The sequence below is a fragment of the Fusarium sambucinum genome, chromosome II (assembly GCF_050947815.1).
Source record: "Fusarium sambucinum isolate potato_lamoka chromosome II, whole genome shotgun sequence".
In the NCBI taxonomy this organism is placed as follows: domain Eukaryota; kingdom Fungi; phylum Ascomycota; class Sordariomycetes; order Hypocreales; family Nectriaceae; genus Fusarium; species Fusarium sambucinum.
Window position 1 is genome coordinate 9464753 of NC_139293.1, and position 24008 is coordinate 9488760.

General features: G+C 47.4%; 7 protein-coding genes across 7 annotated transcripts; 3 read left to right on the top strand and 4 right to left on the bottom strand.

Annotated features, from left to right (window-relative positions):
- Positions 1-2735: 2735 nt before the first annotated feature.
- Positions 2736-6092, top strand: FSST1_010079 (uncharacterized protein; the record flags this gene model as incomplete). Its single annotated transcript, XM_083227112.1, has 1 exon — positions 2736-6092. One exon carries the CDS (start codon positions 2736-2738, stop codon positions 6090-6092), a length of 3357 nt encoding a protein of 1118 aa, XP_083086040.1.
- Positions 6093-7661: 1569 nt separating this feature from the next.
- FSST1_010080 (uncharacterized protein) lies at positions 7662-9664 on the top strand (the record flags this gene model as incomplete). Its single annotated transcript, XM_083227113.1, has 4 exons — positions 7662-7811; positions 7869-8242; positions 8295-8551; positions 8601-9664. 4 exons carry the CDS (start codon positions 7662-7664, stop codon positions 9662-9664), a joined length of 1845 nt encoding a protein of 614 aa, XP_083086041.1.
- A 915-nt stretch (positions 9665-10579) lies between these two features.
- On the bottom strand, positions 10580-12463 carry FSST1_010081 (uncharacterized protein; the record flags this gene model as incomplete). Its single annotated transcript, XM_083227115.1, has 1 exon — positions 10580-12463. One exon carries the CDS (start codon positions 12461-12463, stop codon positions 10580-10582), a length of 1884 nt encoding a protein of 627 aa, XP_083086042.1.
- Positions 12464-13513: 1050 nt separating this feature from the next.
- On the top strand, positions 13514-14698 carry FSST1_010082 (uncharacterized protein; the record flags this gene model as incomplete). The annotated part of the gene is made up of 1 exon (XM_083227116.1): positions 13514-14698. The coding sequence occupies one exon, from the start codon at positions 13514-13516 to the stop codon at positions 14696-14698; it is 1185 nt and encodes a 394-aa protein (XP_083086043.1).
- A 2958-nt stretch (positions 14699-17656) lies between these two features.
- FSST1_010083 (DUF4246 domain-containing protein) lies at positions 17657-20000 on the bottom strand (the record flags this gene model as incomplete). The annotated part of the gene is made up of 3 exons (XM_083227117.1): positions 17657-19309; positions 19361-19663; positions 19722-20000. 3 exons carry the CDS (start codon positions 19998-20000, stop codon positions 17657-17659), a joined length of 2235 nt encoding a protein of 744 aa, XP_083086044.1.
- A 663-nt stretch (positions 20001-20663) lies between these two features.
- On the bottom strand, positions 20664-21056 carry FSST1_010084 (uncharacterized protein; the record flags this gene model as incomplete). Its single annotated transcript, XM_083227118.1, has 1 exon — positions 20664-21056. The coding sequence occupies one exon, from the start codon at positions 21054-21056 to the stop codon at positions 20664-20666; it is 393 nt and encodes a 130-aa protein (XP_083086045.1).
- Positions 21057-21977: 921 nt separating this feature from the next.
- Positions 21978-23668, bottom strand: FSST1_010085 (major facilitator superfamily domain-containing protein; the record flags this gene model as incomplete). Its single annotated transcript, XM_083227119.1, has 5 exons — positions 21978-22277; positions 22322-22570; positions 22618-22704; positions 22755-23403; positions 23457-23668. 5 exons carry the CDS (start codon positions 23666-23668, stop codon positions 21978-21980), a joined length of 1497 nt encoding a protein of 498 aa, XP_083086046.1.
- Between the last annotated feature and the right edge of the window lie 340 nt (positions 23669-24008).

Here is a 24008-nt window from a genome sequence, read left to right on the forward strand (position 1 = left end):
AATGGTAGACATCTAATACCAGATAAGCTAAACTAATATTTAACGTTCTTACTCCCGTGTCTAAGCTATTAGATAGACAATAGTCAGTGAAAAGGTTGTTCTTTTCATGAAGGGTGCATTTTCAGTGTGGTTTAATTGAACTAAAAACCACACCATTATTCCACTATTGAATCTACTAATCACGGTGAATCCTTTGAGGTTTATAAACCAATGGTGTCGATAAACGTTGAGTTTGTATTGGGACCTGCATTGCTGAGTCCAATGTTATTTATAACACTGTTCAACGCAGAGTTGGCGAATGCAAACATCTCTGAATCACGTTACCACAGACTTGGAAGTATATGCTGGTTTAGTGAATAACCCGATAGCATACTAAGCATAGTAACGTTATCGTGATCGCTTATGTCCGTCCTCAATTAACCAAGCGCTATTGGCCTGAGGCTGTGAAAGGACAAATTTGTCCTGACTCGCTTAGCTTGACCTTTCTACTCCAGTCGGCCTCTCATAAGCGCCACTTGTGGCGCCACAACAGATGAAATCTCTCAGTTTTTCCCCGTTGTCTTTCCTCTCGAATAAAGATTAACGCCCCCTCGTCATATCTGATTGTTTTCCAGGCTCAAGACATGCTACCCCGCACTGAGACGTTACCACGTACTGCGATTAATAGACATGCGTGGATTTCTACTTTAAGCCCCAGCTGTATAATACCCTTGGCTCTACTGGACTATTGAAGTATCTGGTCACCATGTGGCGTTAGATATACCTACTGTCTCCCAGAAGAGAAGTGCAGGTCGTGTAGTCATCGCTTTGAGGAGCTTAACTTTCGTTTGCTTCAGACAAACGATTCTTCCGACGCTCCTCGTTAACCATTATCACATGTCACCCATCAGTCGAATTGCAAATGAAGCAACACCTGAGTGTCGCGTGACCTATTCGGCGGTTCTGTCGTTCGCCCAGTAACTACCGCTTAATGGATGCATTATATTAGATGGTGTTCGCTGTCATATTTATCCATGGCGATCACGCTTGGGATGCCGAATTGCGAGATAATGAAACTCCAAATGAGGCCCAAGTCTCTGGTGAAGACTGTCGTGGTTCCATTATGTTGGAATACTCTCAATTGTGCCTCTCGATTGAGACTCGGTCCTGGTTCTATTCTGGGATACATAGTACGCGATTGACATTTTGGTCGAGCTGTAAAACACGAGAAAAACTGAATTTTGTGAATACTCTCCTTCAATCATCTCGTATGCAACTGTCATCTTTACCTACTGTCTCACAATGTCATTGAAGCTACACCAATCAACAGAATAACACTACTCACTTGCTTAGTGATGACGAGCCTAAGCGAGACGCCTTCATTACGCCTCTTCTATGCGTTTCGCTTCGTGAGCTGCATCAACTAAACTTCCCTTGGCGAGTTTAGACTCCTCGACGGAGGAGAGTGGTTACAATCCCAAGACAGAATCCTTGGCAATGATCTTGTCAAAATGATCAGGTACGGACACAATGGCCAAATCATCTTGATAGAACCAACTACTTTGTCTAATGTAAGTGGATATTAGCTGTATGGAAGAGCAGTGTGCGAAATGATCAACAGAGTGGAATGCGCCAAGGAACAAACTTTAGAAATCGTGGACAATTCTCAGACGGGTCAAGGAACAGCAGAATGGATGGATAAGCACTAAGCCACAGGACCACGTACCAGTCTGTTGGTTCCAACACACTCGGGCTAATGATGCCGATACCAAAACTTACTTGCCATGAAAAACGGTGCTTCCTCTTCTGGCCGTTGGACAACGGCAGCCCAGCTCCCGAGTAAAAAGTCAAACACCACAGGAACTCAGACTCCACCTCGTATAAAGCCGTTTTTACTAATGCACGAGGTACAGATGTGATATACTGACTTTTGACTCTGTTGGCTGCTGAGCCCCAATTATCCGAACAGATGCCTCTAGATCTTGAATGAGTGGGAACTATGAATAGCCAGCCATCTGTTGATAGACTCCGAGTGGCCTCGACGAGAGTGTTGCTTGCCAATACGTGCACACCACATCAACTCCAAACTAAAAATAACGGCCTTTTCCATCCTTTTGCCAAGCAATTTGAGACATAGTGTTCTCATTAGACTAACTTCTGCAGAGCGAATGCACTTCTGTTCCATTTATCCATCTTAGCCTCTCTCCTGCCATCTGTTTCGTAATGCGACAGGTAACCCAAGACTATTCGGGCCATGATGCCGGCCAACCGACTGAACTAGATCATCTTCTCTTCCCTAATTCGCTCCATTGGTTACCGTATTTGTCGCAGCCCAGCCGTTAGATCACCTATTGAAGTTAGATGATATCTTTCTCCGTGCCTTGGTTGTGTGCATGCTTCCACTTTATCTGACCAACGACTTGATAATACGTCCCATCAAGGCCGTTTGGTTGTCTCTCGGTGACCTCATCATGTCATTTCTCTGCATGGGAAAACCCGTATGCGATGACTTCTTTCCTGTTCTGGATCGACGATGCATAACTTCAGAGTGTGTGTCTTCGTATGCATGTGTGTTTGCCTGCATGTATACGTATGCGAGCGCTTATGTGTGTGTGTGAAAGAAAGCTGAACTGTTGATATGGCTCTTGACATTATGATTTGATATAAAGACTCTAACTGACCCTACTTGCTTGGATCCTGCTCTCGATTCCTAACCAATTCTCATTCACAGAAAACATTCGTTGAATATCTAAATCATGAGAGGCTTCTTTTTCCTCGGCGTCGCTCTTTTGGGCGCGGCGAATGCCAGTGTCGTGGACTTGAGTGGTCATCAGCCACGGGACGTCAAACACTTTCCCCGGGCCTACAAAGACCCAATATTCCATGAGGCTAGAAGCTTCGCTGAAAGGGCTGACCTTCCATCCAAGCCGCAAGCTGCTACTGGCGGTGGGAATGGGGGGGACGATGATAAGGATTCCGTTCAATCCCCTGCTTCCGACTCTTCTTCCTCAGGTGGCGGCTCTTCGGGCAATGCCAACAAAGGAACTTCTCAGAACAATGCTGCTGCCGCTCAGCCTAAGTCTGATTCCTCTGGATCTCAGGGTGGCGGCTCAGGAAGGACCAGTAACAATGATGCTGCTGATCAGCCTCAGTCTGGTACATCCCAATCCCAAGGTGGCGGCGGTGGCTCAGGAAGAACCAACAATAATGATGCTGCTGCTCAACCTGATTCCGATACTTCCCGGTCCCAAGCTAGTGGTTCAGGGCGGACCAGCAACAATGATGCTTCCGATCAACCTCAATCCGGTACTTCTCAATCCCAAGGTGGTGGATCAGGACGTACCAGCAACAATGATGCTGCTGCTCAACCTGAGCCTGATACCTCTGGATCTGGAAATGGCTCTTCGGGCAACAGAAAACAGAATTCTGCCACTTCTGCGCATTCTAACTCTGACGATTCGTCTTCGGGGGATGACGCTTCTGGCAATGGGGACCAGAGCAATGCTCAGAACAATGCGCCAGACAACACTGAGCAAGAAGATCCTGTAGTCTCTTCTCCCTCAAGGGGTAACAACAATGGTGGTCAACAAGATACCGCCGAGGCTGCCGCTCCCACGGACGATTCTGAGCCTGAAGCCCCAGCCCGATTTCAAGCACCTAAGCAGGATTGGGCAACCTCTCGGCCAACCCAGCAGTACCCTCCTTACCAGCCAACCCAACAGTGGCCTACTTCTCAGCCAACTCAAGGGTGGCCTACATCTCAACCCACTCAAGGATGGCCGACCTCTCTGCCAACTACATATCCAACTTCCATGCCTACCCAGCCAACGTCTAGACCTACTCAACCTACAAGCATGCCCACTCAGCCGACTTCCAGGCCTACTCAGCCTACAAGCATGCCTACTCAACCTACAAGCATGCCCACTCAGCCAACATCCATGCCTACTCAACCCACCCAGCCAACGTCTAGGCCTACCCAGCCTACGAGTATGCCCACCCAGCCGACATCCATGCCAACGCAGCCAACGTCCATGCCTACTCAACCAACATCCATGCCTACTCAACCCACTCAGCCAACATCCATGCCTACTCAACCCACCCAGCCAACGTCTAGGCCTACCCAGCCTACGAGTATGCCCACCCAGCCGACATCCATGCCAACGCAGCCAACGTCCATGCCTACTCAACCAACTTCAATGCCCACACAGTCGACTTCCAGGCCTACTCAACCTACCAGTATGCCAACTCTGCCTACAACCACTGAATCTGTCCCTACGACTACCAGGTCTGTACCCACTACTACGAAATCTGTGCCCACGACTACAGAGTCTGTCCCTACAACCACAAAATCTGTACCAACAACGACTTTGACCACTCAGACTGTCCCTACAACCACCAAGTCTGTACCAACAACCACTATGACCACTCAGACTGTACCAACAACCACCAAGTCTGTACCAACAACCACTATGACCACTGAGACTGTACCAACAACCACCAAGTCTGTACCGACAACCACTCAGTCAGTGCCTACCACTGTGAAGACAGAGACTACAACCAAGCCTACTAAGTCTGTCACTGTCACTACTACTACTGAGTTGACAACACGGCCTACCGAGACTACCATTGTCACTAGGTCCAGGGTAACTACTGAGTATACTACCTCGACTGTATACACAACAACCGTTCGCACTGTTACAGAATGTGCTCCATATGTCACCAAATGCGCTAGCCCTCCTTATGTAACCACCGAGACTATCATTGACTATACCACTGTTTGTCCTATCACCGAGACTATTTACCCTCCACCGAGGACTACCGAGTATACCACTTCAACGGTTTACTCCACTACGATATACACTATCACTGAGTGTGCTCCTTGGGTCCATGACTGTGGCTACATTCCTTACCGGACAACTGAGATCATCCCAGCCTACACCACTGTTTGTCCAATCGATTACGAGCCAACTCCAGAGCCTCAGTGGACTACCTCGACTGTGTACACTACCTATTATCGAACTGTCACAGAATGTGAGCCTTACTGCCCCGAGGAACCCTACGTAACCACGGAGATTGTTCCCATCTACACTACTGTCTGCCCTATCACTGAGGTGGCCCCTGCACCTACCGCTCATTACGAACCTTCCGAATGTGTGAGTGAAAAACTCAGTACCAGCTGGTCCACTTCCACTATCTACACAACCAAGGTCAAGACTGTGGATGATTGTTCTTGGGATGATAAGTGGTGCGATTACGGTACTCCTTACGTCAAAACCGAAACTGTCGCTCTCTCAACCACTCTCTACCCAGAGGTCAAGACGGAATACGTGCCCTGCCCCACGTATCATCCTCCGCCTCCACCTGTCGTTGTCACTTCCACTTCAACTTACACTTATTACACTACCGAGTATTACACCATCACTGGCCACAAGACCTCGACTGTTTACGCCACGGCCACAACCTGTTATACTTACACTTACACCACAACTGTTCCCGAGACTACCTACACCAGGATTGTGCCTCCTACGTTGACTGCTTCCACCTTGACAGTCACCACAGGAACTGACTACAGTAGCAAGACAAACACTGTCTACTACTCCACAACTCAGACCTGGGCGACCTCTACCTATACAACCCAGTCAACTGAGACTTCTACTCGAATGACTGAATCGATGCCAACTTATCCTACGTCGGTTGAGCAGTCAACTGAGACTTCTACGCGAATGACTCAATCTATGCCAACCTATCCTACGTCAGTTGAGCAGTCTACAACCGTCGAAAAGCCCACTTCTACTGAGCAGCCCACTTCCATGGAAAAGCCCACTTCTATGGAGCAACCCACATCTGTGTATCAGCCGCCCACGTCTGTTGAACAACCCACTTCTGTACACCAGCAACCGACGTCGGTTTATCAGCCTCCCTCTGAGCAGCAGCAACCTACATCTGTGCAACGGCAGGCTTCTTATAATGCACCTCAGTCGATGCCAACTGCTCCTGCTGCTATGGAGTCTTCTGGTTCAGACTCTTCGGGCTCAGGCTCTTCTGGCAAAGATGCCTCTGGCTCAGGATCTTCTGGTTCAGACTCTGGCAAAGGTTCTCCCCCCTCTCATTAAATCTGCAAGGCCAAACGATAGGCAATGCAGGAATGTTGGAGCTAGAATTTCTTGTACCTAGATCAACTTGAGATTGTATCTTGGATTATTTTCTTTTGGCAACTTCAGTTTTTGTTTTGATGTTAAAAATGATATCACGGTCTCTACTAGTTTGGTGTTCTTTTGTTATTATACATTCCTTCAAGATATCCAATGTATACCACTTTTGATAAGATCCTTATCTCCACTCTCGTGAAGTCAATTAATTTTACCCCTAGTAAACGTTTGAGTTGCTCCACCAAGACATTCCACTTTGTCTCCACTACAGGGTAATTTGATCCATGTCAGCGAGGTGTTTTACGTAGAAACAATCGTTGCAATTCAGGTGCAATGTAAGTGCTGCTAAAGGTAGAACTGGATAAATACTTAATCAAATTTTGCAAGAATTAGTAATTGGCTGTTTAGAAAACGTGGATGGTAACATCTAACTTTTGAGTTGTCAAGTACTTCTGATGTGAGATGGGTAGATACAACCTCTTTGGACTTCGATGGTCTTTGACCCACTCATCTAGTCGGCAAAAGAAAGTACTTTCAAGTGGGAAAAGACAAAAATAAAAACACAAGACATATGATCTCAATGACATAAGGTGATCTACTATTTCATCGCCTATGCTGCGTCAAGTAGACTCTTTCCTCCGGTAACAGGCGATTGACGCCCGTAAAAGTTTTCCTTGCACAATACATAATTCCTGATCTGCAAAACAGGCAGAACAATAAACAGAACAATGATTGGGCAGTATTTCCAAGTGGAGGCGCTACGGGATGAGCCAAGACACTCGGTTACTGTTACTATTCCTAATGGAGAGAATGAACCTTGTTCAAGGTGTGGGGAGGCGAGCGGGGATTATTGCAAGGGCAAAGCTTGGTTTTGCCCAAGACATTCAAGAATTTCGTTGCCTGAAAGCCACTTTTTCTCCGCATTGAATAGTCTGTGGGGGCATCTCAATTAGCTCCCTGAACAAAATGTCTCTCAATATTAATTACGGCTTACTGTGACGGGGCAAAGAACCTGCTGAGACTTGATGACAATGGAGGTATTTTGAGGATCATACGAATCTCCCTATGAGGAAATGATTATCAAGTCACATGAGAAAGGAATGATCCAACAATACAAACCTTGTCAGCATTGTCTCAAAAGTACTGAATGGGGTTCCACGACCCGCCCTTTGCAATCTCAATGTCTCTCAGAACCAATGAGCACACTAAACTCTCCGCATTGATCCCATGGGGTAACACTGCGTAGTGTCGTCATCTCCACATCCCCCAGCTCCAAACAACCTGGCACGGGGTTTTGCCATGCCGGCCAAGCCTGTTAACTTGCTGCCTGGGCTTGGCAGAGGTGGGAAACTTCGGCTTGCCAAGTTGAGCCCCAGAGGGTTGCCAGACATCAAGCTTTAAAAATAAGCTTATATATACAGGGCCTTTATCTGGAGTCCTTGATCATCATGATCTGCTCCTTGTCTCTGCAGTCCTCCTTCTTCTAACCCACTGCTTGTCTCTCCATTACTGCACGCAATCTGGTGATTCATCATGGCCGACAAAGAGATTTCTCCCAGTCGTTCATCCGACGACAAGAACGCAAGCTTCCCTCCTGAAAAGGGCAATGCAGAGGTTCTAGAGCACGCCGGTCACGGCCGTCGTGATTCTAAAGCTGTCAACATCGTTGTGAACCCTCTACAGGTGAGACTCTATCGCGTTGCATCAGATGAATCATAAATTCTAACTCTTACCTCGCAGGGTAAAACGAAAGAGCAAACCATTACCGACGCACGCGCCTTTGCCGAGACCAATGGCATGTCCGAGCATGCCGACCTCTTCGGTAGAGCTGCTCTTATTGCCCGTGATCCTGATAACTTCGAATCGGTCGACCTTCTCGATGATGAGCGAGAAGCTCTCATCTACGAAAGAGACCACAAGTGGCACGGATCAAAGATGTTGTGGTACTCAATTGGCCTTTGTGCTGCCGGTGCTGCGACACAAGGTTGGGATCAGACAGGTGCCAATGGTGCTAACCTGTCATTCCCCAAGGAGTTTGGCATTGATGGTACGGGACGCGATGAGTGGATTGTGGGTATTATCAACTCCATCATCTTCCTGACTGCTGGTTTGATGTAAGTGTCGCAACCTGTCTTGCATAATATGCCACTGACAAGTATCTCGCAGTGGTGCTTTCATTGTCGATCCCCTTAACCACTACTTCGGCCGACGTGGAGAGATCTTCATTACAGCCGCTTGTTTGACTGCTACTCCTATCGCATCTGGATTTTCTAGAAACTGGCAAGAGCTATTTGCTATCCGTTTCATTATGGGAATCGGCATCGGTGCTAAGAATGCTACTGTGCCTATTTACTCCGCTGAGATGGCACCTGCTCGAATCCGAGGTGCCCTTGTCATGTTCTGGCAACTTTGGGTTGTTATTGGTGAGTCTGACTACAATTTCGTTTTATACATTGACTAACGAGTTGAAAGGCATCTTCCTTGGATTCTGCGCCAATGTCATTGTCAAAGATATTGGTGATATTGCTTGGCGACTAGAGCTTGGTTCAGCCTTCATTCCTGCCTTCGTCCTTATGGTCGGCATTTACTTTTGTCCCGAGTCACCCCGTTGGCTTATGAAGCATGGCCGAATTTCTGAGGGATTCGTCTCCATGTCCAAGCTTCGTGCCCACCCCATCATCGGTGCCCGCGATTACTACTACTCGTATGTCATCTATCACGAGGAGCTCCGCGAGAACGCAGGTGCTGGCTACTTTCAACGTCTCTGGGACTGTTTCTCCGTCCCCAGGATCCGAAGAGCCAACTACGGTGCCAGTACTGTCATGTTGGCCCAACAGATGTGCGGTATCAACATTATCTCTTTCTACAGTTCGACCATCTTTCGAGAGGCCGACTTCAGCCACGACCAAGCGCTGTACGCCTCTCTGGGCTATGGAGCTATTCAGGTCGTCTTCACTATCCCTACTCTCTTCTTGATTGATACCAAGGGACGAAGATTCTTGACCTTGGCGACATTCCCCTTCATGTGTATTTTCCTTTTGGCGGCTGGTCTCGCGCTTCTGAACAACACGGATAACCAATCTGCCAAGATCGCACCTGTGGCCCTTTTTGTGTATCTCTTCACCATCGCCTACTGTCTCGGAGAAGGGCCCGTTGCATTTCAGTACTCGGCCGAGGTCTTCCCTACTATTCAGCGTGAGCAGGGTATGGCCTGGGCTGTCTGCATTAACAACACCTTTGCTGGAATTCTCGGTCTGACATTTCCTCGTATGAGGACTGTCATGACACCTACTGGTGCCTTTGGATTCTATGCCGGGCTCAACCTGATTGCTTGGGGTATGATCTTCTGCTTCGTTCGTGAGACTAAGCAAATGACTCTGGAGGAATTGGACCAAGTCTTTTCCGTACCTACAAGTCAGTTCCTCTCCTACGAGACCAAGATCTGGCTTCCCTACATGTTCAAGAAGTACATCCTTCAGAAGAAGATTGAGCGACCTCCTCCAATTATTGAGAAGAGTGAAACTGTTCTCGCATAAGAGGTGGATGCGAGAAGGACAAGAGGTTATATGTACCTAGATACAAAGACATACAGATCTAGATAGTAGAAGCTTATCAATAGCAAACCACGAAGCGTTATTGCAACATCTTGAACAATGTTTATTGCACTGGTATTTGACATTGAAATGTGCCGATATGCCCTCACATTCCTGTTGCAGGCTTTTCCCTGAGTACTGGTACGACATTTTATGAAACCATTAATCAACCACCTACGTTGATGGATGTCGCTGCATTCGCTATGCCGCCTCCCTATCTTCGATGAAGTGAATTCGAATGTGCAAAAGTTGTATTGACTCTGAGTAGCATGAGACGCAACCTGATCGACGTAGGGTGGTTGGCCTCAGTCTTGCAAGATATATAGAAATAGATTGAACAAACAGTCAAAGAAGAATAAACCAATTGACTAATTTCGTCACTTGTGCTTCTACGTTGAGTTTGTTCAATACGGTAATGATGACTAGAAAAAAGAAATTTGATGGGGGGAGCTTCTCAAAGTCTAATCGATGTAGTGAGGCGGTATATCACGAAACATAGATGACTAGAAAGAAAAATTATTAGTTAAAGAGAGACACATACATAGAATCCCAGAAAGTCCCCAGGTCTCTACGAGTTTATGCGAAGTGGAGCTATCGATTCGGATAGCCCATAATGTGACAGAATTTCAATGGGTTTTGCATTTGGAACGTCCTACATCTATTCACGAAATTCGAAAGGTGCTTATGACCGGCAAAGACATCATTCCTTAAACGGTTGCACAACTGAGGGGACATGAATTTGCACCAAGAGTTGCAATAAACTAGAGTACTCAACGATAAATATATTGAATATTTTCAGAAACACCATGTATCTAATATATACGAGAAACTTAGTGGGTCAGCCCCAGTTGAATATCTTTAAGATTGTTTCTTGGATGAGCAGCCAGTGGCAGAGCCAGAGCTAGCGGCAGCGGTTGCGGCAGGGACAGAGCTAGAGGTAGAGCCGAAGCGAGAACCAAAGCGGGAGCCGTAGCGAGAACCAGGACCAAAGCGAGAACCAGGGCCGAAACGAGAGCCCCATCCAGATCCAGAGGTTGGGACAGAGCTAGGGGCAGAGCCAGAAGTAGAAGTAGGAGCGGCAGCAGAAGCAGGAGCAGAAGGTGCGACCTTAACAGGGGCAGCAGCAGGAGCAGAAGGGACGACCTCAACAGGGGCAGCAGCAGGAGCAGAAGGGACGGCCTTGACAGGGGCAGCAGCAGAAGCAGGAGCAGAAGGAGCGGCCTTAGCGGGTGCAGCAGCAGCGGTAGAAGCAGCAGCCTTGGCAGGGACAGCAGCAGCGGTAGAAGCAGCGACAGCAGTAGAAGCAGGGGCGGAGCCGGAGCTGGAGCCAGAACCGCTACCGTTGGAAATACAAGCGAAAGACATCTTCTTAACATCGGCAGCCTGGGTAGGGCCATCCAGCTTCCATGCCATGTTGACGTAGGGCCAGCAAATGCGACCATCAGTCATGGTGACCATATCGCCAGAAACAAAGACGTCCTCAGAAGTAATAGCCTGGCCGACCTTCTTTCCCTTGCTGTCAACAGCTTGGAACTTGGTACCGGCATACTTGCCACTGCATCCCATAGCCTCGTTCTCACAGACAGGGCTGGAGATCTCCTCCCAGGTGACAAGAGCAGTAGAAGCATCAAAAGTAGCGGCGTGAACGTTGGAGCAGTCGTTGGCACCGTCCGTGATCCAGTTGATCTGGCTGTCGCCGTCCTTGGCACCGACTTCAGAGGTAGCCTGCTCACCAATGAGAGTCTTCTTATCAGACATAAGAGCAATGGCAACGTTGCGGTTTGTGGTGCGCTGCTCAGCGTGAGTGTAGCCAGTACCCATCCATTCGTTAGCAGTGAGGTCGATGGCGCCACGAGAGGTCCAGCCGAAGATGTAAGAGTCAGAGCCGACGAAGCGAGCAAGAGAACTGTAAGAACCACTCATTCCACCCATGGGCTCATTGCTAGCACCGTTGATGACATGCTCGTTGGAGACCTTGACACCGTTGTTGCCCATGCCCTGAGTCTCAGTGTTGAGCCAGATGGCACCCTGATCCTCGGCGCAGAGGGAGGCAAAGGGAGGCTCGTCAGCGGCCTCAAAGGCAATACCGGTGTTGTGAGAGCAGCCCCAAGAGGAAGAAGCACCCTGGATCTCCTCAACCTTGCCAGCAGGGGTGATGTAGCGAATAGCATCACCAAAGTGACCAGCGGCGGAACCGCTGTAAGAGGTGACGACAATGTAGGCGGCGTAGTAGCCAGCCTTCTCGGAAAAGACAAGGTCACCGTTGATATCGGGAGAGGCAAGAGCATCGCCAGAGAAGCCAGATCCACCGAGGAGGGTTCGGAAGGCTTGCTTGCCGTTGGTGTACTTGTATATGACGGGGAGAGGGTCCTTGGCCTCGCCGGAAACGACCTCGTTGGTGAGGATGGCGAAACCATCGTTGTGAGCAACGAGACCACCGGCTTCCTTGCCATCCTTGAGGGTGACGGGAGTACCGACAGCGGCGAAGGTCTTGGGATCAACACCCTGAACGTGAACACCGGTGCCGCTGGCGTCAAGGTAGGCCAAGAAAGCGGTCTTGCCATCGGGGGAGACGGCGAAAGGAGTTCGGCGATGGTGAGGGAGGCCAGTCCAGTAAGCTTCCTTGATGGGGTTGAAGGAGCTTCCCAGAGTGAGGGCATCGGCATGGCTCTCGAGCGAGGAGGAGGTGAGTTGGGCAGCAGCTAGCGCCAGGCCAGCGGCGAAAGTAAGAAGACGAGACATCGTGATGGTTGGATTTTGTATAAAAAAACGACAGGAATCTGTATGGACAGGAATTGAATGAGCGTGGAGATGAAAGTAAAGAATGTAATTGGACGAGACGCCAGGTCAGATCACTATGGCCAGCAGTGAAGTTGTAGATGTTTCCTATCGTGCTTATCCTAACTTGGGCGGGATCGACTCTTTTAAGTACCGAGCGAATCTATTATATCCCAGTGGCTCGGTTGGTGGCCACAAATGCCGAAACTGAAGGAGAGCGGTGGAAAAATTAGGAACACGCGGGTTCATGGGTGTCTCACTACAGAACACGCGTGTTAATAGACATCTTACCTAGTGTCTTGTCTGAAACAGGTACTAATTTTAAATCAGACGAGCACTAGGTCGCGTGCCCAGATGAGCCGAGTGGGATAAGGAAGACTTCAGATACTTAGTTTAATTGCGGAATACGAACTGGATAAGAGAAAATGGAATTTACCTACTATCTACTGTGTATTAAAATCATGGCATTGGTTATTTTTCATCTTGAGCAAGCCTCTTTTAATACCTATTGTTAAGCATCTAAGATGTTTAGATCAGAATAAACTTTTGCGATCGATAAACAATGATCTATTCGATCTTACCTTCGGGTTAATAACGGGTAACAACCGGGGATCATTGGGATAGATCAATGGGGTGAAACTCGAAACATCGTGGACCTTGTTTTAACATGTCTCGCTTGGAACTGTAATTTTAAGCCTCGTTCCTGAGCCAGTCACAGTTGTTAAGTGACTTAGCGCCTGCTGTAGAGCTCGTATGGTTTCCGGCGTGTTAATCCCGCCAATCAACATCCCAGTAGCGTCCTCTTTCAGAAACCGTTGTCCGATGGCTTCACGACTTGGCGACCGACCGAGACGTACATATATATGCTGCACAGTGAGAGCGATTGACTTTTTTTGCTTCAGCTATCCACAAGTCACTGGCTGACATTCTTTTATTCCTTTCGTTTCAATACGTCCATTCGTTAAACAAACTATACAATACACTGTCGTTACTTTCTTTCTACAACTCGAAATCATGCGTTTCTCCACTGTCAGTCTTGCGACTTTCGCTGCCTCTGCTGCAGCCCAATCCTTCGACTCAGCCAAGTCCGACCTCGATGGCTCTGTCTGGCAGTCCCTTGCGTCGTCCATCGACGCTCGTTCTTGGAGCAGCGTGCCTCGAAACCGCCCCACGAAGCGCCAGTCAGGATGGAACCCCCCTTCGAACCTCGCAAAACCTCTCAAGGAAGTTTGGGACCACGAAGTCAAAACTTACAGCGACGCTCTGGGTTTCAAGAACTACGGCTGGGATCAAGTCATTGCTGGAAAGGGCAAGCTCAACGTCTGTGTCCGATGGGAGTCCAGTGCTTCTGTGACCGCTGAGCAACGTGCCAAGGTTGCCTCTTCGCTTCAAGACAGTTATACTAGCTGGATGAAGTGGGTTTCTGGATATGACAACTTCCCTTATGAGGACGTCAAGATTAATGTTGTTGGTTGGGCTGTCAAAGATAAGAGCCTTCTCCAGGGCTCGACCGCCGGTCTCGACATCTACACCGACAAGGATGCAGAAGGCATTCCCCAATGCTCTGAGAAGTGCGGTCGCTTCTTCCACCAGGATGGCGACTACAGTCAGTGCCCCGGTGGTGCAGAGCGACACTACGATAACTCTCTTTGGCTCACCGACGGCATGCAGGGTGGTGCTGGTGGTGACTGGGGTCAACGCATCGGCCGAGAGTACTTCATGCAGCTTATTGGCACCAAGAACATCCACATCCTGCAGCACGAGATCGGTCACACATTTGCCCTGGATGATTTCTATGACTGGACTCCTACCGGCCAGTCCAAGTTCATCATGCTTGCTGGTTCTGCTGCTGAAGTTACTGACTTTGATGGTTGGATGCTCCGAAACTGGTGGTACGAGCTTTCTCGACACCGTGGCTGGCAATCTGGTGTCGCTAGCTCGGGCTCTAAGGCTGTCACTCCTGCACCCGTCGCTACTAAGCCTACCACTACTAAGGCCGCTGCTCCCTTGAAGACAACTACCACTGTCAAGAAGCCTGCAGTTGCGACTACCGTCGTTGAAGCTAAGCCAAAGGCCGAATCTGGTGTTACCGCCGCTGCTTATGCTCAGTGTGGTGGTGGAAGCTACACTGGCCCCACCAAGTGTGCTGCTGGCCTGAAGTGCACCAAGCAGAACGAGTGGTACTCACAGTGTCTCTAAATCATGTGTCGTTATTACTATCGACATTGACATGATTCTTCTCTATCTATTTCAGGTTATAGTAATCAGGATTACTGTAATTTAATATGTATATAATTATCTACTGGCTAGTATATCCTCTAGTATTAAATCTACTTATACATAAGGCACTGCCTTGACTCAATGCCTTGGGCATTGGACATGTAATAAAATATCCCAAACGTACTGTTCAATGTCATGACAGTTGGTTTTCTCGTGCTAGAAAAGGAAGGTAAAAAGCAAAAATGAAGTTGAATGTCAAGATTGGGATTCGAACCCAAGAATCTTTCGATACTGCAGAACCCAGGTAACTAGGCAAGATCAACTCTTGAATGCAGCGCCTTAGACCACTCGGCCATCTTGACGAATTGATTGACTACTGACTGAAAATTTGAGTATACAGAGTCCCGTTGTTGTGCAACTATTCCAGGTGCGATTAAAGGATGACCAACCCTGGAGCCAAATCATAACCAAAACAATTAGAATTGATCATTTTGAGATCTCAGATAACAAACCATACCAAGGCATTAACCACATACTGTCCAGACCTTCAGGTATATGAAACTCACACTTCACTATAATTAATGAACGGAGGCCTGACTGAGATATTCAGTTACGTAATTTTAAGGGGTAGAGCTCAAGTTCCTAAGGGGTTTCCAAATAAAAGCCCCGAAAGAAACTCAAGTCGATGCGTAAATTAAGGTAAAAGCTAAAAGAAAGAGACCTAAGAAGTAAAAACAGAAGAAGACGTCGAAGAGAAAAATAAATGTAGAAAAGAGAAACTGGAAGAGAGACAAAAGGATAAAAGGCAGACAAAATAAAAAAACAAGCCCAACGGGAAGCAGCCATTGATATTGATAGGAAGCAACAACACTTTCCATCCCAGAGTCCTTCTTTTCATCTTACGCGTCTAAACTTATTCTTCAAAGAGCGAAAGATGGTGACTGTAACGATGGCTGATACTGCTACTGTGGGCATTGCCCGTGCTACCCTCTTGGTAATCTCTTTAGTTGTCGCCCTCTTGGCAGTCGAAGGAGACCTGATAACTGCATGCCGTACGCCTTCGGCATGACATTGATCAAGAATCTGCCATTTTAACGTACTATCTTCCATAAAATTATGAACAAGTTCCTTGGTTATCTTTCGAGCAAACCACCAGCAGTTTTCATTCCACAGGCTGTAATTCGGTTCCCGATCATGGAAGCGGGAGATCGTCTCGATAACGGCTTCCAAAGTTGCATTCTTGTCGAGAAACACCTGTAGGATTGTGCGGTCTTCATTGTTGATAAGATGATTTCGCTCTGGGGCCAGTCGTATATGGAGTTCGGCCATTTTCTTCTCTCTGATCCAGCGGCTTTCCTCGAGATCGCCCATTCTTTCAACTCTCATCCATGATAAACCACCGGCGTGGCTTAAAGAAATACCCATAAATGTCTTTGGTTTGCTTCGAAGAACACCCATCAATATATATTGATGTGTAAGAGCGCTGTCTTCTTCCATCCAGACAAGTGTTATAACGTGCCCAGGGGTCTTTTCACGTAGGATATGGTTGATGAGATCAAGACCATTGTGACTAGATATCACCGCACCCTCAGCTTCGAGTTGATTCTGCAGTAAGGAACCTGACACAGAGTGGTCAGCCATAAACATGTTTCAAACTCTTGAAGACAATAGTACCTGGAATTGCCTTTGGTGTTTTCGGACCCCTCAAAGATGCAGATGCTGATAATGGCATCGCTATGAAGATTTAGCACTGAGAACGGCTGGGAACAGTGCCACATTAGGGCCCAGTGCTCTGACCGTCTTCTTTAGGTAGTCTTGCTCATTGGAAATTGATCTTTGGAACTCTGGTTTTTTTGTCGCCTCACAATGAGGCGTAAGAATTGTTGGGATAGGCATCCTAGACTCGGCCAGACACCTGGTCAGTTTTCATTCAACTTCCAAATCCGCCTTATTGCACTATGGCTTGGAACTACCCTATAATGTGACTAGCTTACATGCTTTAGCCAATCATCATTATACTTCAACATACCAAATTGAAAGCCATCGCGACCTATGGCGGCCTCTGGATCTGTTGGGAGACCAACATTCAGCCGCATTATGTCGTCGCCAAGTCTTCATTGGTTAACGACGGCACCGCCACGTAAGTCTGGTCCAGGTGTTCTCACCTGATCGTCATTACTAGCGAATGTCCAAAGTACAGCCTCGAATGAGCCTGACTGCCGTCTTTAGCCATTGATGAGTTGATTATATATGAGGAGATCTCAAGCCGGTGTACAGGTGATGTAGAAGTCAAAGAAGAAACATCTTAATTATAAAAAGTGTACAGCTAAACATTCATACCATCACCTTATCTCACTCCTCTTGCTCCAGCAATTAACATGGCTGCACCACCATTTACCGCCTATCTGCAGGTCGTGGCTTTAACAACCACCATTACAGTTTCCGTATCAATCTCAGCAAGCCAAGGTCTTGCAACAGGAGGAAACTTCCTTGGGTTTCCGTTGGGCGAAGGGAATGACCCTGTTTCAAAAGCGGCTATGCGAAATGCAACCACCTCTGCTACTTGGTTTGCCTGGTCTGCGGCGGTTTCATCAATCGCACTAATGATTACACTCGTGTTACAGCTCCTAATGAGCGACCAACAATTTGAGCGCCGTCTTGAAAAGAAACACCAAGGTTTCCGACTGAACATCCCAAGACTTGTTGTTGGTATTGGGAGCTGGGTGGCTCTTGGGCTTCAGGGAGCTGCTTTGGGACTTATAGGGGAAGCCATGAAAGCTATTAATCATCGTAGTGGAGCTGCGATCCAGGTGAGTAAAGAGATGCACAACTTACAACTATCATGGATATTAGTTAATGAATAACTAGTGGGGCTTACTTGCAGTTGGATTCCCTAGTCTGTTATTCTATATTACTATGAGACTTCTTTGTTGAGTATTAATGCTCGCAAAAGTTCCATTCTTGTCTAACACCATCTTGTTCCTGATCCTGCATCCAGGTTCTCTCATCCATTAGGTGCAGGCGTAGCTCCTTAGCCTCTTCCAACCCCATAGGCCAATCTGCAAGGTCACCCTTCTCGATTTCATTGACACTGTTAGGTGAAGGCTCGTTTGTCTGTACGTGATCAGGATGCCACCAATGCTTCTGTTGTGGTGGGACGTTCGAAGTGCTTATGATTGGTATAGCTGGATCAACTAAGAACAGGGCAAGAATCTTCCTGTAGCCCGGCTTTGTTTTGTCAATCAACTTGAAAGGTGAGACACGATGCTGTACGAGATTAGGAAAGAAAATTGCCCTGCCGCTCTTGGTATGCACAGAACCTATATCCTGCTGCCGATCTCCATCTTTCTCAATAGCAAATGTTCGGTAAATTGGGTCATGCTTGTATTGTTCATAGCTGACTTCTTCGGTCAGATCTTTGGTTGTAGTCCGGAAGCTAAGAGAACAGTCGGTGATGTTGTTGCTGTCATAGTAGTACAGCGCTGTGCTGACAATGTGCTCATTAAGCTGGCCTTCGGTATGCCATGAACCACCGTCATAGGAAGGGTTTTCCGGTGTGAGGTGAATATTTGACAACTTGACAATGACTTGGATCTGTGTCTTGCCGTTGAAGAAACCGGCGTTCTTGACATCGCCGGGTGTAATCTTGACATGACCGGCCGCGTCTGGCTCAGCGTCTGGAACATTGACACGGTGTGTTGTCTTGAACCACGCGTCGTCTAGCTTTCGCCGTTGCGATCCCTTGAAGTAGGCCAACTCTTGATAAGATTCATTATCGTCCGACCGTTCATCATCGCCTGATTCATCGCCTGAATCAGACGTATCTGACTCTTCGTCAGTGTCTTCCTCAGACCACTGACCTTGATCTTCGTATTCATCACCCCCAGGTTCATAAGGATGTCGAGGTGCCTCATTTTCACCTAGAGGACGATACCACGGTTTACAACCACAATCAATCTCTTCCCCTGCCTGACAATCGAGTACTGCTTCTTCTGCTTGGAGTCGCTGCACTGCAAAGTCATCTTCCCAGCGATACAGCGTGTCCCAAGCGGGCAAGGATTTCTTGATAAAGCTCTCGATGACGGGATACAAGTGCACATGTTCCTGAGGGTGCAGGTTATTGATGTAACTCGTGATCTTAACGCCACCCGTTGCAGCATCCAGTACTACATCGCAAGGAAGCCACTGGAATCTGTTGGACAACACAGGGAAACCTTGACCACAGAAGCCGCCTTTTTTGTAACGGTAGCAGTCATCATCTGCAGGGGCACGAATAGTGACAAGCCTTCCCTCGTTTGTAAATGCATCCTGCAAACCAATGATACGGTCCGAAAGGATTTTAGATCGGCCATAAACTAAAGGCCAGAGAGATGGGTGAACTAGATCGAGGACCTGCTCACCACTTCTTGGATGCCAGTCCTTTTGATCCGACCGTACATCCTCCAATACCCTGACTGCCCCTTGAAGGGATTTTGCCAGTTCGTCGGTCATGATAGTATCGGACTTGAGCACAGCCACAGAATAGTCGTACACAGGAATAAGCCCGGTTTTTTCGTATAAATCTGCTTTGACTTGTAATTCTTCAATACACTTATCACCCTCATCAGTATCGTAAGACAGTAAGTGTTTTTGTTAACTCACAGCATCGGCCATAGCTGGGGTAAAGTCGCCATATCTGAGGTACGATTTCCAGTCCATCTCCAAAGCTTCCTTTTTCCACTTTGCTACGATGTCTTCGTCTTTGATCTTTTGCCACCATCGTGGCTTGTCAGTCAACTCATCCATGAGCTTTAGCATACAACATTCGCGGATGAGTAGGGCAGGAGCTTCCCAACCGTCACCGAAGTCGTCATTGAGAAACAGCAAGGGGAACCGGTCTTCCTCGTCTGGCATATAACCAAGAGGTAGACCGAAGCCTGGTTTCTGAACTACCAGATCATCTTCCTAAAGCGACAAAGAATCAGCAACCAAATCCGCCATCAAAGGACGAGAGGTTACTTACCGTATATGATTGCTCCAAAGTCTCGGAAGATTGGCCACAGTGCGCAAATTTGGCTTGCTTGATAAGCAAAGCTAGAGTCTGCAGAGAAAATACATTGAGATCAAGATCATTCTCTTTGGTAATCCACTGCTTTGCTTCTAATGGAGTTGGATCCTCAGTCCCGACCCATTGCCCGAAGGCTTTCCACTGCTCTTCTGTAAGGCCTCTGACAACATTGTCGTCCCACAGGAGCTTTTCCTCGGCAGCTGCTAAAGCTGGGCCCTGGGGGAAAGGAGCCATTTTTTGGTCAAAGTGAAAAGAGTGATATGTAGAAACTCAAGACCTTCATGTTGGTGTCTGTGGTTTATATGTCGTCAAATTCACGGTGCTTTCATCTGCAGGGGTAAACCGTTTAGTGGGCTTTGGACCCTGTGCTTGGGCCCCTAAAACTTATCGAACCAATTAAAAGACAGGGCTCTCATTTGGTGCCTGGACACTAATTTATAGTGAACCTTAAATGACACATACTCCTCAGGGTATCAAAAAAATTGACCACTAGAAGTAGAAGAGATAAAATTAGTAGGTTACTTTATGCTTATTAGACTATAGCTCTTAGACTACCAATTTTTATACCCTTAGATGTAGGAGGCCATTTTTTCTGCTATACAGTAGATAGTTAGACCGTTTAAATACTAAAATGGTAGAGTGGTAAGTTTATAGTGGGTTTTCACAATTTCTGAAGTCTGACTGCAGCTTTGGGTCATTGTAGGTACAATTTAAACAGTGATAAATTGATGTTTTCTGGACTAATCAAAGCTAGCAGTCTTCAGCCTGTACTGAAGGAAAAAGATGCTTTGAACGGCTAATAACACCCGAAGCCCTGACCCATCACTGGTGCATCTAACTTGGCCAACTTCGGGAGCCTCTCTCCTTGTCGATCGTGCATCACAACCTTCCGCCAGTCTAAGCAGTAGCCTTGACACGGCAGAGGATCCAACCAAGAGGAACCGAGTTGGTGCTGATTTTTGCGTCTTTCTTGACCGTAAACTCCGCGCTGCCAGGAATAGTGGCGTACTGGTCCTTGTACATTTGACAAACAATCTGGTCATTGCTGGGGGCCTTGACACCCTTGACAGTCGAGAAAGCGTTGGCAATCTCGATGTCGGTGACGAAAACGTCATCCTGGTGGGTAAGGACGCCAAGTGGGACGTTCTGGGGAAGAGTGCTCTTTTCGCCGCTGATGGGTGCGTTGACCGTCATGATTGCAACACCAACGTAAGGCTTTTGCTGAGGAGGAGCAGCAATGGCGGCTGAGGAGAATGCAGCGATGCTGGCGAGGACAGTGGGAAAGTGCATGATTGCGGTATTGTGAGGTTGATCTTGGATAGGCTTGATTGAGTTGAAATGATGTTGATAGTGAAGTAAAGCTTTTGTTTGGCTGTGAAGCTGTCTTTATATACTCGATGGCCACCTCGGTGGCGGAGTTTGCATCACGCTTTTGTCGAATCAATGTCTATGTTAGACCTCTGGCACTCGACGTGTGGTGCCGAATTCCTAAAACCTCACGATGCAGATTCGCACGGCACTCGCTAAGCAAGTCCGTTGGACACGGAATTTCTGCAGAGTCCAGGAGAACTCCACAATAAACACATATGCCTCACTGTCCGGGCGTAATGAGTCCCCTGTCTTGAGGAAACAAAGCACAGTAAGGTGAGAGTGTCTAAAAAATAAATGGCTCAAATGAGAGCACTGCCAGAGTTCCATAGCCGTCTAGATCAACAAAGGATGAGTTGAATGAGGCTTAGGCCGTATTAGCCACACGATCTGACATAACCTCGACGGCGATTACTACATTGAGCTGTAAAAAATCAGCGCAACTCGTATAAAATACCGTCAAAGCACAATTCTTATATGCAGCTCGTTTAGGTTGGAAAAAGGAGTTTTAAGTAATCCCGAGACATCCAATGGCTGTGACGGCCGTGCAAACCGCAATACCGAGTCGTAAATAGAAAAACATTCTTGACTGACATTCTGAAGTAATCTTGAAAGGATTTGAGCTATGGATAGATATTACATCATAGAGTAATACGAGTTTATAACGTAATGGAAATTTGCTTTTAGCTTTCTCAATTTTGGACTTGCTCGTAATTTGAATAAGAGTAATTAATATTCCTGTCCACATTCTAGAGGACAAAATTGTATTTCATCTGAGTATGTTGAAGTTGTCCAAAACCTGAACACATGCGCCTTGCTCAGCATTCCAAATCTCTAGAAAGCTTATCCAGCATATCTCCATCCCTTGGGCTCTCCAGCAGCATTCTCTGCGGCTTCCAATTCCTTGTTCTTCTTCTGAATATACCATTTCGTAATCAAAACGAAGACCACGACAAGACCACAGCCCGCGATGATGGCGCCTCCCGCAGTTTGGTAGTATGGCTCCTGGTTTCGTAGGAAGAAGTAAGGTGTGAACCAATGAGACACAGAGGAAACACAGTTAGCATAGGCGATCAAAGCGGCTCGCTTGGTTCGGGGCCGAGGCACAACAGTAGTTTCCCACGAGATTTGAAGCTTGTATTGCTGTTAGTGATGGTTTGATTGAGCGAAAACATGGGTTGACTTACGTTCAGACCAACAAAGGGACCGATGACAAGAAGGATCATGGAGAAATATCGAGCTCCAACATTATCTTGCGTAATCATTATGCAACATCCAATCAATGTGAACAGAATAGGCACAATGATATGGTAACCATGCTCTAAGCGCCGACCCGAAGACCAAGAGATGACCAAGGTAACCATAAAGGCAATAATCGGTGGAGGTGCCTGTATCATGTAGGTGGTAACACCAGAGAAGCCCAGAGTAGCAACAATCTTTGATTATCATTAGCAACGAAGGTTAGCCGGGGACGTGAACTTACCGAAGGGAAGAAATCCTTATAGGATTGTGCGATGATCAAGCAGAAGTGAATAGCTGCAAAAAGGTGTGAAAATGGATCTTTCATACACTGCATACCAAGTTAGTAATTGTAGCTTGTGGCTCATGAGTTGGACTTACCATCCAGAAGCCTCCCCAGTAGTCACCAGCATCATCTTCGGACAGACCACCAGCAGATACAGCTTGACGGTATTGAGCCATCTCAGCCTCTTCCTCCGTAATAAAGTAAGTTCCGGTATTGTCGGGAAAGTTGGGTATATAACGGAAGCTGACGATGGCAACGAGAATGCTTACAGCACCTTCGATGAGGAGAAACCACTTCCACGCTCGGATGTTGGCGACTCCCTCCATGTTGGTCAAGATTCCTGCTGCGAGTAGGCCAGATATCGCCTGAGAGATTGTGTTTCCGGCGTGCCAGATACCCATCCTTAAAGGTGACTCGTGCTTTGTGTACCAAGACGAGGTCATCAGAGACACGGCTGGAACGAAGGGTCCTTCAACGAGTCCGATAACGAAACGACACAAACAGAAGCCCCAGCCTGCAGTAACAGCAGGCATGCAGATAGTGACGACAGACCATGCCATCATACAAGATGGAAGAAGAATACGGGGGCTTCCTTTTGCGATAATAACGTTGGCAGGGATCTGAGAGATGATGTATCCGACGTAAAATAAAGATATACCCAGAGACCACATAGTGTCAGTCATGTTTAGATCCTCTTGCATGCCGGCGAGACGAGCGTTGGAGACATTGATTCGGTCGAGGTAGCTTTTGCATAGTCAGCACATGATATTTCTTACAGTTGGGGGCATGCCACTCACTTCATCATCAGCATGGCTGTGACCATTGCGAGAAATTTCCAGTCAAGTTTGCGTACGAGTGACTTCTCAATGACAGCTCGTTCTTCTGGAGTCTTGTCCCTGATGAGCTCGTATCGTTCGAGAACCTCATCGCGTTCGGGAGCATTCTCATCGTATTCCACATTTCGTTTGGCATCCAAGGAGCCAGGCTTCGAATTGGGAGGGCTCGCCATCGTCAATGATTGAATATGTAGGTGGACGATCTTGTCAATAGATCAAAAGTTGAGATGAAGCCTGCCGATAATCGTGAACATTGTGGATGGAGCGTCGGACTTTATACAGCTCATTTACTTTCATCGTGAAAAGTGCCAAGGTAATTGCTCCTCATGCAAACAACCCACGACTCACTAACTGATCCGAAATCATCTCGGCTTCCAAGTCTAGATCCTCCCCACATCCCCGCGTTTACAAGAAAATCTGGAGTTAGAGTATGTCTTGGATTGCGGGGGTTAGGGTTGTCGGATGTAACTCATCGGACAAGATCCGCCAATCAGTTCAGCTTTTTGCATTCTG